The sequence below is a fragment of the Maniola jurtina genome, chromosome W, assembly GCF_905333055.1.
Source record: "Maniola jurtina chromosome W, ilManJurt1.1, whole genome shotgun sequence".
Lineage (NCBI taxonomy): Eukaryota > Metazoa > Arthropoda > Insecta > Lepidoptera > Nymphalidae > Maniola > Maniola jurtina.
Window position 1 is genome coordinate 6,450,275 of NC_060057.1, and position 15,289 is coordinate 6,465,563.

At 39.0% G+C, this 15,289-nt stretch overlaps 1 protein-coding gene across 3 annotated transcripts; it reads right to left on the reverse strand.

The window, feature by feature from the left end:
- Window positions 1–2,559: 2,559 nt before the first annotated feature.
- LOC123879930 lies at window positions 2,560–5,505 on the reverse strand. Of its 3 annotated transcripts, none has more exons than XM_045927791.1 (3): window positions 5,228–5,505; window positions 3,042–4,895; window positions 2,560–2,924 (listed from the first exon to the last, which is right to left on the reverse strand). In XM_045927791.1, exons 1-3 carry the CDS (start codon window positions 5,360–5,362, stop codon window positions 2,901–2,903), a joined length of 2,013 nt encoding a protein of 670 aa, XP_045783747.1. In that variant the 5' UTR covers window positions 5,363–5,505; the 3' UTR covers window positions 2,560–2,900. The 3 variants fall into 3 exon arrangements, with proteins under 3 accessions (XP_045783747.1, XP_045783748.1, XP_045783746.1); XM_045927792.1 differs by having other exon boundaries at window positions 2,560–2,921; window positions 3,039–4,895; XM_045927790.1 differs by having other exon boundaries at window positions 2,560–4,895.
- Window positions 5,506–15,289: the final 9,784 nt, after the last annotated feature.

Genomic DNA, 15,289 nt, shown 5'->3' on the forward strand with positions numbered 1-15,289 from the left:
CTCCCGTTTTGTCAAAATACAGGATAATCGTGGGCGAAACGTGAAAAAATAGTTATTCTCGACTATCCCGTCTCGGATCTGTGGCGCCGCGGTTAGGGGTCGAAAAATGAAAATTTTGAAAACGCTCCAGCTCGGCCGCCATCTTGTTTTTGCAATTTTTTCTACCTTTTCCATTAACCGTTTACTACTTTCCTAAATAGTTGCGAGTTTAAACAAAATCGGTTGGAAAACAAAAGAGCTGCAAAAATCACGTCAGCCGCCATCTTGTTTTTCCGAAATGTCATAATTTTTCCCCAGTCATCTTCCTCACCCAAACACATTTCCCCTACATCACTATATCATTTTCTGTCTCTTTCTAGGAGAACAATTGTATCAATGAGTCAGTGAGTCAGTGAGTGGTAATCGAGCTATATATAGTATAATAACTAGTGTTTTGTTCGGTGCGCGAGCTGCTAAAGCAGCTCGCGTGACGTGGTTATGTTAACTTTATTATATTTAACCAAAGTTATTTATTGAGATACACAATTCACCACAAAAACCCACAAAACGACATCCATATCAATTTATTTCTTAAAAAGTGCATGTCCGCCATCTTGGATTTCAAAATAAATGTCGTTATCAAAATCAGCACCCTGGAAAACTCTGAAAACGACATTCATATCATTTTTTGTAAAAACGGGGTAGTTGAGGTTAATAAAGTAGGGTGCGTGGGTGCGCGGACCACTAAAGTGGTCCGCGAGCATGTAGAGTTTGTTTCACTGAGTAGACCTCCGGATCCTGATCATATTTTGCCAAGAAACCACTCTTCCATCTTTTATAGCCTCCGAGATAGACACCGACGAAATTTGTACGGCGGCCATCTTGTTTTTCCAAAATTTTCCACTTTTTCTATTAATCATTTACTACTTTCTTCAAAGATTGCGAGTTTCAACGAAATCGGTTGGAAAACAAAAGAGTTGCAAAAATCATATAGGCCGCCATCTTGTTTTTCTGAAATGTCATAATTTTGCCGTACTCATATCGCGCATCCAAACATATCTCCCATACATCAATGTATCGTTTTCCGTCTCTTTCTAGGAGAATGTGGCATTCAATATTCACCATACAAAATGTATGGAAAATTAAATTCCGCCATTTTGAATTTTTTTTCTATTCATCGAGTAAACCTTTGGATCCTGAACGTCTTTTGCCAAGAAACCGCACCTCCATCTTTTATACCCTCCGAGCTGGACGCCGGCGAAATTTGTATGGCGGCCATCTTTTTTTCGCCATTTTGAATTTTTTTTCAGCTTTTTGGCAATTGGATGACGTCATGAATGACATTTGCTCGAGCACCTCCCACCTATCTTCAATACCTTAAGCGGACCCTTCACCCGTCTCCGACATCCTCGATCATCAGCTATTTCCAAATTTTTCCTCGATTTTTTTTTTGTTTTCTATACGAAACCATCAGTGAAAAAAAAAAAATCATACAATATTTTACAGGAGGAGTTTTTGGGGAAAATCTCGAAAATCTCCCCAAATGTGGCAACACTGTTTACATACTTCGATACTGCTGGTTGAGTCGCACAATCGATTGATACATGTCGACTTTCCAAAATGTTGCCAACTGCCTCAAAAACGTGATCAAAATTTCGGAAAATTTGAAGAAAATACAAAATGGCCGCCAACTCGTTTCACAGAAAGATTTTACACGGTTTCATAATTTTCCTATTAACTACAGGATATACCGCTCCCGATGACGTTTCAATCTTTCCTCTCGCTCGCACCCACGCGAAAGGGGATACCGTGTCTGTGGCGCCGCGGTGCGGGGTCGAAAATTCAAAATTTTCAAAACGCTACGGTTCGGCCGCCATCTTGTTTTTCCAATTTTTTTCACATTTTCTATTAACCGTTTACTACTTTCTTTAAAGATTGTAAAATTCAACAAAATCGGTTGGAAAACAACGGAGCTGCAAAAATCACGTCGGCTGCCATCTTGTTTTTCCGAAATGTCATAATTTTTCCCCAGAGGGTTTCCGAAACCGATCAAAACTCCCCTCCATCATTATATCATTTTCCGTCTCCTTCTAGGAGAACAATTATGTCAATGAGTGAGTGAGTGAGTGAGTGGTAATCGAGCTATACATAGTATAACTAGTGTTTTGCTCGGTGCGCGAGCTGCTAAAGCAGCTCGCGTGACGTGGTAATGTTTAGCTTTATTGTATTAAACCGAATCGAGTTATTAAGATGCAAAATTCACCGCGAAAACACCATAAAACGACACCCATATCGATTTTTTTCTTAAAAAAGGCATGTCCGCCATCTTGGATTTCAAAATAAATGTCTTTATCAAAATCAGCACCCTGGAAAACTCTGAAAACGACATCCATATCATTTTTTGTAAAAACGGGGTAGTTGAGGGTAATAAAGTAGGGTGCGTGGGTGCGCGGACCACTAAAGTGGTCCGCGAGCATGCAGAGTTTGTTCCACCGAGTAGACCTTCGGACCCTGATCATCTTTTGCCAGGAAACCACTCTTCCATCTTTTATAGCCTCCGAGATAGACACCGACGAAAGGAGAACGGTCACGCCCCATACAAAAAAAACCCAGGCCCGACAGAAACGAGACATATCTCATTTTTTTTGGTATATCGTGTATTGTTAAATTACATATATTTTATATTCTAAATCAATGGCTAACGCCAAAAAATATTGCCGTATGTTTTTGTTCAGGCGATACACAAAAAAATACAAAGTGTCTATTATCTATAAAATTCGCATATTTATTTTTAATTAAATGACAATACAATAGCTATAGGATGTATCTAAATACAGTTAACTTATATGATTAATTAAAATCGTGGCATTTGATGATTTATTGCATAATATTAAGTTAAATGTACAAAAATGGTCACATACTTACTGTCTACATGCTATCATAACGGCTCAGGTAGCCTGGCGGTGACAGAAACCAATCATTGGGTTTCAGGATTGAAACAAATAAAAATAAAACTAATAGGTATCTCGATATAAATATTGAATTTCTATATCTCTTAAAACATAATCCATACCCATTGCTGGGTGGTCAAAGTGATCTCGATGTCTAGCCCACCCTAGGTAATATACAACACTAATGACGTGTGCGCAACTTCCCAATGTCCTTTTACCATGATAGCATGTGCAATAATATTCCGTTATTGCGTTTCTTCCATTTACATTCTCATCAAACATAATATAAGTATAATATATTTTTGTCGTAACGTGTCGCGAATGGATTCTGCACCTGATTAAAGTATTATTGTTTCTGCCCTCTATTGCCGTTGGATGTCTATATAATTCCATATTATATACTCCCGCGGCTTTCAAATGCTCACTGCAATACGACCGTGCTAACTTCACGTGATAGGTGCCGATTGAGAATTTAATTAACTCTTCAATTGTTAATTGTGGAAAATGTTCAATATCCGGATCATTTCCAGTCATCCTGTGAAACGACACTCTTTGTCGGTTTAGATTATTTTCCTCCACATACTCAAATAATCGATTGGGGCGTTGTATATTTTGATTAATTATTTCAATGAAATCTTCTGTGTATGGACTGTCTCCGTAAGGTTCTTGAAAATAATTAATTAAAGCTGCAGCAATTTTAAAATCTTCAAATATATGCGGCACATGTTTGTTGAATACTCTGTTTTTAAAGATCTTGAAGTCGCGCTTGAATCTCCCGTTTATAGTTTCCACGACCCATCGCACCATTGTAATGAGTCGTGATTTATTAGCTTGTTCGGTGCTTAATTGCGTGTCTTGTGGTTGTTTGGTTGGCGGCATGTGAGCAACATAACCATATGTTTCTATTAAAGGTATTGAATCCCGAAAGCCTCGGTCCAAAATAAATGAGTCTCCTTCATGGAAAAAAAAGTGGAACGGTCCGTCTTCAATGGGTCCATCATGGTTTTGCAATATCATTTTCATTATATCAGCATCGGTAGTCCGTGCAGAGTACGGACCTGTTACATCCAAAATATATCCATCCGCGCACACGATCATGAATGGTTTTATTAAGTTTCTGAACTTATGAAGGCTGTAACTGCGGCGTTGAAATAAAAAGTTAGAACTTTTTTCTATGTATATGTAGGTTCCATCGAATGTAACTATTGCTTTTGGTGACTCTTCGTTACCAAACAAAACATTTGGTAAAACCCGGTTGCGGGCTATTACTTCGTCCCTGGTTATATGGTCTAAACCTAGGTGCAATGGAACAAAGTCAGTAATGAGACACTGCCTGACTTTATGTATTTTTCTTCCAATAGTTCGCTCGGTTATATTAAAAAGTGAAGCGATTCTATTATTCGGCTCCCCTGATCGAATTTTGCACAAGTAGATAGCCAAATCATTTCGTGGAGTACTTGAGGACCGATTAAGGCTTGGTATTTGACTCAGCAAATCGTTGAACGTGGCTCTGTTTCTTCCAGTCCAAAAGCTTAACTCGTCGTCAGAAACGTCATCTACATTGAACTGTGACCTTTGTTCCAAAGCTTGTGTATACATGTTGATGATGTCGCCAACACTCTCCGCATTCAAGTCGGTCATTTGATTTGTTATATTTTCCGGTATCTCTTCTATCGCCATGTGTAGTAAATGCCGTTGGCAAATGCGGGCAAGATTTGGTACGTAAAAGTGATAATAGCTAAGGAGTTGTACCTTCACCGAATTAGGCACTTGAAGCAGAGAACTGTTGTTGCAGTTGTCAATTAAACATCGCCGAGCCGTATTAGGTGCACGTCGAACGCCTTGTACATTTACAACAGCAGCTGGTAGGACAGGAGCTGCTGGGACTTGTCGCTCTTGATTAATTGCAGCGTCGATTCTATGCCGACACGAGTGGCAAATCGACCGAGTCCCATCAAAAGTTATCTGTCACAAAATATAAATACACAACATTAATATAAATACACAACGACTTAATCCCATCATATAGGTAGGTATGGTGAAATCAAACTAAATCTAATTGAGACTGCCAGAGCGCCGATTACCTGCGTCCTGCATGGACCGGTTTCGATAAGCGCTGGCAGATCGGCGCCGCGCCGATAACCAGTTTTCTACGAGTGTACGGACTGTATAATGAGTGATGTAGTCTATTTACCCTAACTAACAAAGGTATCTAACTATCAACACTTGACTTTACATTTTTGACACGCTTTTGTATTGGGAAAGGCTTTAATTACAAATATAAAAATGATACATACCTCACCACCAACGATGCGTAATAGTTGCTCTACGAAATCTCTTCGTGTTTCCAGTAATCGTTCATTGAGAACGTATGGACGACGACGGCGAAGTGTACGTTCACACGCAGCACAATTATTAATATTGTCAGCCATATCAACGAACCACTCACAATACAAAAATCAAGTCCAGTAAAGAGAAAGCCAAAAAACGTCGAAAAAATGTAGCCTTGAATACAAAAACGCACAGATCTCAACACAGAAAGCGAAGAACTGCGCCTGCATCTGCGCTGCGTCGGTGCACCCTGCGGCCCACCCCTACCCTACCCCCTCCGCTCCGCCACTGTGTTTTAATGAAAGAGAGAGACAGCATGATTGGTTTCTGTCACCGCCAGGCTACCTGAGCCGTTATGATAGCATGTAGACAGGAAGTATGTGACCGTTTTTGTACATTTAACTTAATATTATGCAATAAATCATCAAATGCCACGATTTTAATTAATTATATAAGTTAACTGTATCTAGATACATCCTATAGCTATTGTATTGTCATTTAATTAAATAAATATGCGAATTTTATAGATAATATAGACATTTTGTATTTTTTTGTGTGTCGCCTGAACAAAAACATACGGCAATATTTTTTGGTGTTAGCCATTGATTTAGAATATAAAATATATGTAATTTAACAATACACAATATACCAAAAAAAATGAGATATGTCTCGTTTCTGTCGGGCCTGGGTCACAGATGACCGTTCTCCTTTGTACGGCGGCCATCTTGTTTTTCCAAAATTTTCCACTTTTTCTATTAATCGTTTACTACATTCTTCAAAGATTGCGAGTTTCAACGAAATCGGTTGGAAAACAAAAGAGTTGCAAAAATCATATAGGCCGCCATCTTGTTTTTCTGAAATGTCATAATTTTTCCCTACTCATATGGCGCACCAAAACATATCTCCCCTACATTATCGTATCGTTATCCGTCTCTTTCTAGGAGAATGAGGCATTCAATATTCACCATACAAAATGTATGGAAAATTAAATTCCGCCATTTTGAATTTTTTTTCTATTCATCGAGTAAATCTTTGGATTCTGATCCTCTTTTGCCAAGAAACCGCACCTCCATCTTTTATACCCTCCGAGCTGGACGCCGGCGAAATTTGTATGGCGGCCATCTTTTTTTCGCTATTTTGAATTTTTTTTCAGCTTTTTGGCAATTGGATGACGTCATGAATGACATTTGCTCGAGCACCCCCCACCTATCTTCAATACCTTAAGCGGACCCTTCACCCGTCTCCGAAATCCTCAATCATCAGCTGTCTCCATAATTTTGGCTTACTAAGTTTTTGTTTTCTATACAACACCATCAGTGAAAAAAAAATTTTTCATACAAAATTTTACAGGAGTTTCTTAGTTGAAAATCTCGAAAATCTCCCCAAAAGTGGCAACACTGGTTGCATATCTCCATACTGCCAGCCGAGATACACAATCGATTCATACATATTGACTTTCCAAAATGTTGCCAACTGCCTCAAAAACGTGATCAAAATTTCGAAAAATTAAAAAAAATACAAAATGGCCGCCAACTCGTTTCACAGAAAGATTTTACACGGTTTCATAATTTTCCTATTAACTGCAGGATATACCGCTCCCGATGACGTTTCAATCTCTCATCTCGCTCGCACCCAGGCGAACCGATCGCCCCTAAAAAAGACCATGTCGAAAATCACTTTTTCTTTGATAAATTCCATTGTTGCCAGTCTTCGGTGACAAAAATACCCAAATGTCATTTGTACGAGCAAAACACGTAATCGCTCATACTCGGATTTTGCGAAAAGTCCGTATTTCGATTTTTTACAGTTTCCCGAAAATCTTGAAATTTCCCAAAAAATGGGGTAATTTTTTTCCTCCAATCTATACCTCGAGCCTATACGTACAACCGCTTCATAGAAGCCGAATCGCTCCGATGTTGCCAACTTTGAGATATTTAACTTTTAAAATTGCGTTTTTTCGTACCTCGAACAAAACGGCCGCCATGACAGCCGCCATCTTGAATTTTTTAAAACCACTCCCGTTCTGTCAAAATACAGGATAATCGTGGGCGAAACACGAAAAAATAGTTATCCTCGACTACCCCGTCTCGGATCTGTGGCGCCGCGGTTCGGGGTCGAAAATTCAAAATTTTCAAAACGCTACATCTCAGCCGCCATCTTGTTTTTCCAATTTTTTTCACATTTTTTATTAACCGTTTACTACTTTCTTTAAAGATTGTAAAATTCAACGAAATCGGTTGGAAAACAACGGAGCTGCAAAAATCACGTCGGCCGCCATCTTGTTTTTCCGAAATGTCATAATTTTTCCCCAGAGGACTCCCGAATCCGACCACATCTCCCCTACATCATTATATCATTTTCCGTCTCCTTCTAGGAGAACAATTATGTCAATGAGTGAGTGAGTCAGTGGTAATCGAGCTATATATAGTATAACTAGTGTTTTGCTCGGTGCGCGAGCTGCTAAAGCAGCTCGCGTGACGTGGTTAGGTTTATGAGTTGTATTAAACCGATTTTTTTATATACGATACACAAATTACCCCGAAAACCCCATAAAAGACACCTATATCAATTTTTTTCTTAAAAAGTGCACGCCCGCCATTTTGGATTTCAAAATAAATGTCGTTATCAAAATCAGCACCCTGGAAAACTCTGAAAACGACATCCATATCAATTTTTGTAAAAACGGGGTAGTTGAGGTTAATTAAGTAGGGTGCGTGGGTGCGCGGACCACTAAAGTGGTCCGCGAGCATGCAGAGTTTGTTCCACCGAGTAGACCTTCGGACCCTGATCATCTTTTGCCAAGAAACCACTCTTCCATCTTTTATAGCCTCCGAGATAGACACCGACGAAATTTGTACGGCGGCCATTTTGTTTTTCCAAAATTTTCCACTTTTTCTATTAATCGCTTACTACATTCTTCAAAGATTGCGAGTTTCAACGAAATCGGTTGGAAAACAAAAGAGTTGCAAAAATCACGTCGGCCGCCATCTTGTTTTTCTGAAATGTCATAATTTTTCCCTACTCGCCACCCCCACCCAAACACATCTCCCCTACATTATTGCATCGTTTTCTGTCTCTTTCTAGGAGAATGAGACATTCAATATTCGCCATACAAAATGTATGGGAAAATAAATTCCGCCATTTTGAATTTTTTTTCTATTCATCGAGTAGACCTTTGGATCCTGATCACCTTTTGCCAAGAAACCACACTTTCATCTTTTATACCCTCCGAGCTGGACACCGGCGAAATTTGTATGGCGGCCATCTTTTCTTCGCCATTTTGAAATTTTTTTCAGCTTTTTGGCAATTGGATGACGTCATGAATGACATTTGCTCGAGCACCCCACACCTATCTTCAATACCTTAAGCGGGCCTTCCACCCGTCTCCGAAACCCTCAATCATCAGCCCTCTCCATAATTTTGGCTTACTAACTTTTTGTTTTCTATACGACACCATCAGTGAAAAAAAAATTTTTCATACAAAATTTTACAGGAGTTTCTTAGTTGAAAATCTCGAAAATCTCCCCAAATGTGGCAACACCGGTTGCATATCTCCATACTGCAAGCCGAGATACACAATCGATTCATTCATACTGACTTTCCAAAATGTTGCCAACTGCCTCAAAAACGTGGTCAAAATTTCAAAAAAAAAAAAAAAAATGCAAAATGGCCGCCAACTCGTTTCACAGAAAGATTTTACACGGTTTCATAATTTTCCTATTAACTACAGGATATACCGCGCCCGATGACGTTTCAATCTTTCCTCTCGCTCGCACCCACACGAAAGGGGATACCGTGAAAAAGATCATGTCGAAAATCACTTTTTCTTTGATAAATTCCAGTGTTGCCAGTTTCCGGTGACAAAAATACCCAAATGTCATTTGTACGAGCAAAACACGTAATCGCTCATACTCGGATTTTGCTAAAAGTGCGTATTTCGATTTTTTACAATTTCCCGAAAATCTTGAAATTTCCCCAAAAAATGGGGTAATTTTTTTCCTCCAATCTATACCTCGAATCAATACGTACAACCGCTTCATAGAAGCCGAATCGCTCCGATGTTGCCAACTTTGAGATATTTAACTTTTAAAATTGCGTTTTTTCGTACCTCGAACAAAACGGCCGCCATGACAGCCGCCATCTTGAAATTTTTAAAACCACTCCCGTTCTGTCAAAATACAGGATAATCGTGGGCGAAACCAGAAAAAATAATAATCCTCGATTACCCCGTTCCGGATCTGTGGCGCCGCGGTTCGGGGTCGAAAAATGAAAATTTTGAAAACGCTACGGCTCGGCCGCCATCTTGTTTTTCCAATTTTTTCCACATTTTCTGTTAATCATTTACTACTTTCTACAAAGTTTGCAAAATTCAACAAAATCGATTGGAAAACAACGGAGCTGCAAAAATCACCTCGGCCGCCATCTTGTTTTTCCGAAATGTCATAATTTTTCCCCAGAGGGTTCCCGAAACCGAACACAACTCCCCTACATCACTATATCATTTTCCTTCTCTTTCTAGGAGAACAATTATGTCAATGAGTGAGTGAGTCAGTGAGTGGTAATCGAGCTATATATAGTATAATAACTAGTATTTTGCTCGGTGCGCGAGCTGCTAAAGCAGCTCACGTGACGTGGTAAGGTTAACTTTATTATATAAAACCAAATTGATTTATTAAGATACATAATTCACCCCGAAAAACCCCATAAAAACAGGCATTTCTATTTTTTGTAGAAAATGTAAGTCCGCCATCTTGGATTTGAAAATAAATGTCATTATCAAAATCAGCACCCTGGAAACCCTGAAAACGATATCCATATTATTTTTTAAAAATTAGGATAATAATTTAGTAGGGTGCGTGGGTGCGCGGACCACTAAAGTGGTCCGCGAGCATGCAGAGTTTGTTCCACCGAGTAGACCTCCGAAGGTCCGAACCCTGATCATCTTTTGCCACGAAACCACTCTTCCATCTTTTATAGCCTCCGAGATAGACACCGACGAAATTTGTACGGCGGCCATCTTGTTTTTCCAAAATTTTCCACTTTTTCTATTAATCGTTTAGTACATTCTTTAAAGATTGCGAGTTTCAACGAAATCGGTTGGAAAACAAAAGAGTTGCAAAAATCACGTCGGTCGCCATCTTGTTTTTCTGAAATTTCATAATTTTCCCCTACTCATATCGCGCATCCGAACATATCTCCCATACATCAATGTATCGTTTTCCGTCTCTTTCTAGGAGAATGAGACCTTCATAATCGCCATACAAAATGTATGGAAAAATAAATTCCGCCATTTTGAATTTTTTTTCTATTCATCGAGTAGACCTTTCGATCCTGATCATCTTTTGCCAAGAAACCACTCTTCCATCTTTTATAGCCTCCGAGATAGACACCGACGAAATATGTACGGCGGCCATCTTGTTTTTCCAAAATTTTCCACTTTTTCTATTAATCGTTTTTTACATTCTTCAAAGATTGCGAGTTTCAACGAAATCGGTTGGAAAACAAAAGAGTTACAAAAATCATATAGGCCGCCATCTTGTTTTTCAAAAATGTCATAATTTTTCCCGACTCCTATCCCGCACCCGAACATTTCGCCCAAACATCAATGTATCGTTTTCTGTCTCTTTCTAGGAGAATGAGACATTCAATATTCGCCATACAAAATGTATGGGAAAATAAATTCCGCCATTTTGAATTTTTTTTCTATTCTTCGGATCCTGATCACCTTTTGCCAAGAAACCACACTTTCATCTTTTATACCCTCCGAGCTGGACACCGGCGAAATTTGTATGGCGGCCATCTTTTCCTCGCCATTTTGAATTTTTTTTCAGCTTTTTGGCAATTGGATGACGTCATGAATGACATTTGGTCGAGCACCCCCCACCTATCTTCAATACCTTAAGCGGACCCTTCACCCGTCTCCGACATCCTCGATCATCAGCTATTTCCAAATTTTTCCTCGATTTTTTTTTTGTTTTCTATACGAAACCATCAGTGGAAAAAAAAAATTTCATACAAAATTTTACAGGAGGAGTTTTTGGGGAGAATCTCGAAAATCTCCCCAAATGTGGCAACACTGTTTACATATTTCGATACTGCTGGTTGAGTCACACAATCGATTGATACATGTCGACTTTCCAAAATGTTGCCAACTGCCTCAAAAACGTGATCAAAATTTCGGAAAATTTGAAGAAAATACAAAATGGCCACCAACTTTTTTTGCAGAAGCAAATTAGATAATTTTACAACTTTCCCATTAACTACAGGATATACCGCTCCCGATGACGTTTTAATCTCTCATCTCGCTCGCACCCACGCGAAACGATCGCCCCTGGAAAAAAGACCATGTCGAAAATAACTTTTTCTTTGATAAATTCCAGTGTTGCCAGTCTCCGGCGACAAAAATACCCAAATGTCATTGTTACGAGCAAAACACATAATCGCTCATACTCGGATTTTGCACAAAGTCCTTATTTCGTTTTTTTACAATTTCCCGAAAATCTTGAAATTTCCCCAAAAAGTGGGGTAATTTTTTTCCTCAAATCTATACCTCGAGCCTATACGTACAATCGCTTCATAGAAGCCGAATCGCTCCGATGTTGCCAACTTTGGGATATTTAACTTTTAAAATTGCGTTTTTTCGTACCTCCAACATAACGGCCGCCATGACAGCCGCCATCTTGAATTTTTAAAAACCACTCCCATTCTGTCAAAATACAGGATAATCCTGGGCGAAACCAGAAAAAATAATTATCCTCGATTACCCCGTCTTGGATCTGTGGCGCCGCGGTTCGGGGTCGAAAAATCAAAATTTTGAAAACGCTACGGTTCGGCCGCCATCTTGTTTTTCCAATTTTTTTCACATTTTCTATTAACCGTTTACTACTTTCTTTAAAGATTGTAAAATTCAATGAAATCGGTTGGAAAACAACGGAGCTGCAAAAATCACGTCGGCCGCCATCTTGTTTTTCTGAAATGTCATAATTTTTCCCCAGAGGGTTCCCGAAACCGAACACAACTCCCCCACATCACTATATCATTTTCCTTCTCTTTCTAGGAGAACAATTATGTCAATGAGTGAGTCAGTGAGTGGTAATGGAGCTATATATAGTATAATAACTAGTGTTTTGCTCGGTGCGCGAGCTGCTAAAGCAGCTCGCGTGACGTGGTTGGGTTAACTTTATTATACTAAACCAAATTTATTTATTAAGATACGCAATTCACTCCGCAATACCTAAAAAACGACACCCATATCAGATTTTTTCCTTAAAAGTGCATGTCCGCCATCTTGGATTTCAAAATAAATGTCGTTATCATAATCAGCACCCTGGAAAACCCTGAAAACGACATCCATATCATTTTTTGTAAAAACGGGGTAGTTGAGGTTAATAAAGTAGGGTGCGTGGGTGCGCAGACCACTAAAGTGGTCCGCGAGCATGCAGAGTTTGTTCCACCGAGTAGACCTTCGGACCCTGATCATCTTTTGCGAAGAAACCACTCTTCCATCTTTTATATCCTCCGAGATGGACATCGACGAAATTTGTATGGCAGCCATCTTGTTTTTCAAAAATTTTCCACTTTTTCTATTAATCGTTTACTATTTTCTTCAAAGATTATGAGTTTCAACGAAATCGGTTGGAAAACAAAAGAGTTGCAATAATCACGTCAGCCGCCATCTTGTTTTTCTGAAATGTCATAATTTTTCCCTACTCATATCGTGCATTCAAACATATCTCCCGAACATCATTGTATCGTTTTCTGTCTCTTTCTAGGAGAATGAGACATTCAATATTCGCCATACAAAATGTATGGGAAAATAAATTCCGCCATTTTGAATTTTTTTTCTATTCATCGATTAGACCTTTGGATCCTGATCCTCTTTTGCCAAGAAACCGCACCTCCATCTTTTATACCCTCCGAGCTGGACGCCGGCGAAATTTGTATGGCGGCCATCTTTTCTTCGCCATTTTGAATTTTTTTTCAGCTTTTTGGTAATTGGATGATGTCATGAATGACATTTGGTCGAGCACCCCCCACCTATCTTCAATACCTTGAGCGGACCCTTCACCCGTCTCCGACATCCTCGATCATCAGCTATTTCCAAATTTTTCCTCGATTTTTTTTTTGTTTTCTATACGAAACCATCAGTGAAAAAAAAATATTTCATACAAAATTTTACAGGAGGAGTTTTTGGGGAAAATCTCGAAAATCTCCCCAAATGTGGCAACACTGTTTACATATTTCGATACTGCTGGTTGAGTCACACAATCGATTGATACATGTCGACTTTCCAAAATGTTGCCAACTGCCTCAAAAACGTGATCAAAATTTCGGAAAATTTGAAGAAAATACAAAATGGCCGCCAACTCGTTTCACAGAAAGATTTTACACGGTTTCATAATTTTCCTATTACTTACAGGATATACCGCTCCCGATGACGTTTCAATCTTTCCTCTCGCTCGCACCCACGCGAAAGGGGATACCATGAAAAAGACCATGCCAAAAATCACTTTTTCTTTGATAAATTCCAGTGTTGCCAGTCTTCGGTGACAAAAATACCCAAATGTCATTTGTACGAGCAAAACACATAATCGCTCATACTCGGATTTTGCTAAAAGTGCGTATTTCGATTTTTTACATTTTCGCAAAAATCTTGAAATTTCCCGAAAAATGGGGTAATTTTTCCCCACCAATCTATACCTCAAGTTCATACGTACAATCGCTTCATAGAAGTCGAACCGCTCCAATGTTGCCAACTTTGACATATTCGAATTTTAAAATTGCGTTTTTTCGTACCTCGAACAAAACGACCGCCATGACAGCCGCCATCTTGAATTTTTAAAAACCACTCCCGTTTTGTCAAAATACAGGATAATCGTGGGCGAAACACGAAAAAATAATTATCCTCGACTTCTCCGTCTCGGATCAGTGGCGCCGCGGTTAGGGATCGAAAAATGAAAATTTTGAAAACGCTCCAGATCGGCCGCCATTTTGTTTTTCCAATTTTTTCTACCTTTTCTATTAACCGTTTACTACTTTCCTAAATAGTTGCGAGTTTAAACAAAATCGGTTGGAAAACAACGGAGCTGCAAAAATCACCTCGGCCGCCATCTTGTTTTTCTGAAATGTCCTAATTTTTCCCCAGAGGGTTCCCGAATCCAAACACATCTCCCCTACATTATTATATCATTTTCCGTCTCTTTCTAGGAGAACAATTATGTCAATGAGTCAGTCAGTGAGTGGTAATCGAGCTATATATAGTATAATATAATAATAGTTTTTGCTCGGTGCGCGAGCTGCTAAAGCAGCTCACGTGACGTGGTAAGGTAAACTTTATTATATAAAACCAAATTGATTTATTAAAATACATAATTCACCTCGAAAAACCCCATAAAATGACAGGCATTTCTATTTTTTGTAGAAAATGTAAGTCCGCCATCTTGGATTTGAAAATAAATGTCGTTATCAAAATCAGCACCCAGAAAAACCCTGAAAACGATATCCATATTATTTTTTGTAAATTAGGATAATAATTTAGTAGGGTGCGTGGGTGCGCGGACCACTAAAGTGGTCCGCGAGCATGCAGAGTTTGTTCCACCGAGTAGACCTTCGGACCCTGATCATCTTTTGCCAAGAAACCACTCTTCCATCTTTTATAGCCTCCGAGATAGACACCGACGAAATTTGTACGGCGGCCATCTTGTTTTTCCAAAATTTTCCACTTTTTCTATTAATCATACTACATTCTTCAAAGATTGCGAGTTTCAACGAAATCGGTTGGAAAACAAAAGAGTTGCAAAAATCATATAGGCCGCCATCTTGTTTTTCTGAAATGTCATAATTTTTCCCTACTCATATCGCGCTTCAAAACATATCTCCCCTACATTATCGTATCGTTTCTTGTCTCTTTCTAGGAGAATGAGGCATTCAATATTCGCCATACAAAATGTATGGAAAATATAATTCCGCCATTTTGATTTTTTTTTATATTCATCGAGTAAACCTTTGGATCCTGATCCTCTTTTGCC

Bases quoted from the DNA above. Each gene is read 5' to 3' on its own strand.
- LOC123879930 (XM_045927790.1), bottom strand. From the start codon at position 5,362: ATGGCTGACAATATTAATAATTGTGCTGCGTGTGAACGTACACTTCGC. The intron at 4,896-5,227 runs GTATGTATCATT...ATTTTGTGACAG, and splicing joins TACGCATCGTTGGTGGTGAG to ATAACTTTTGATGGGACTCG.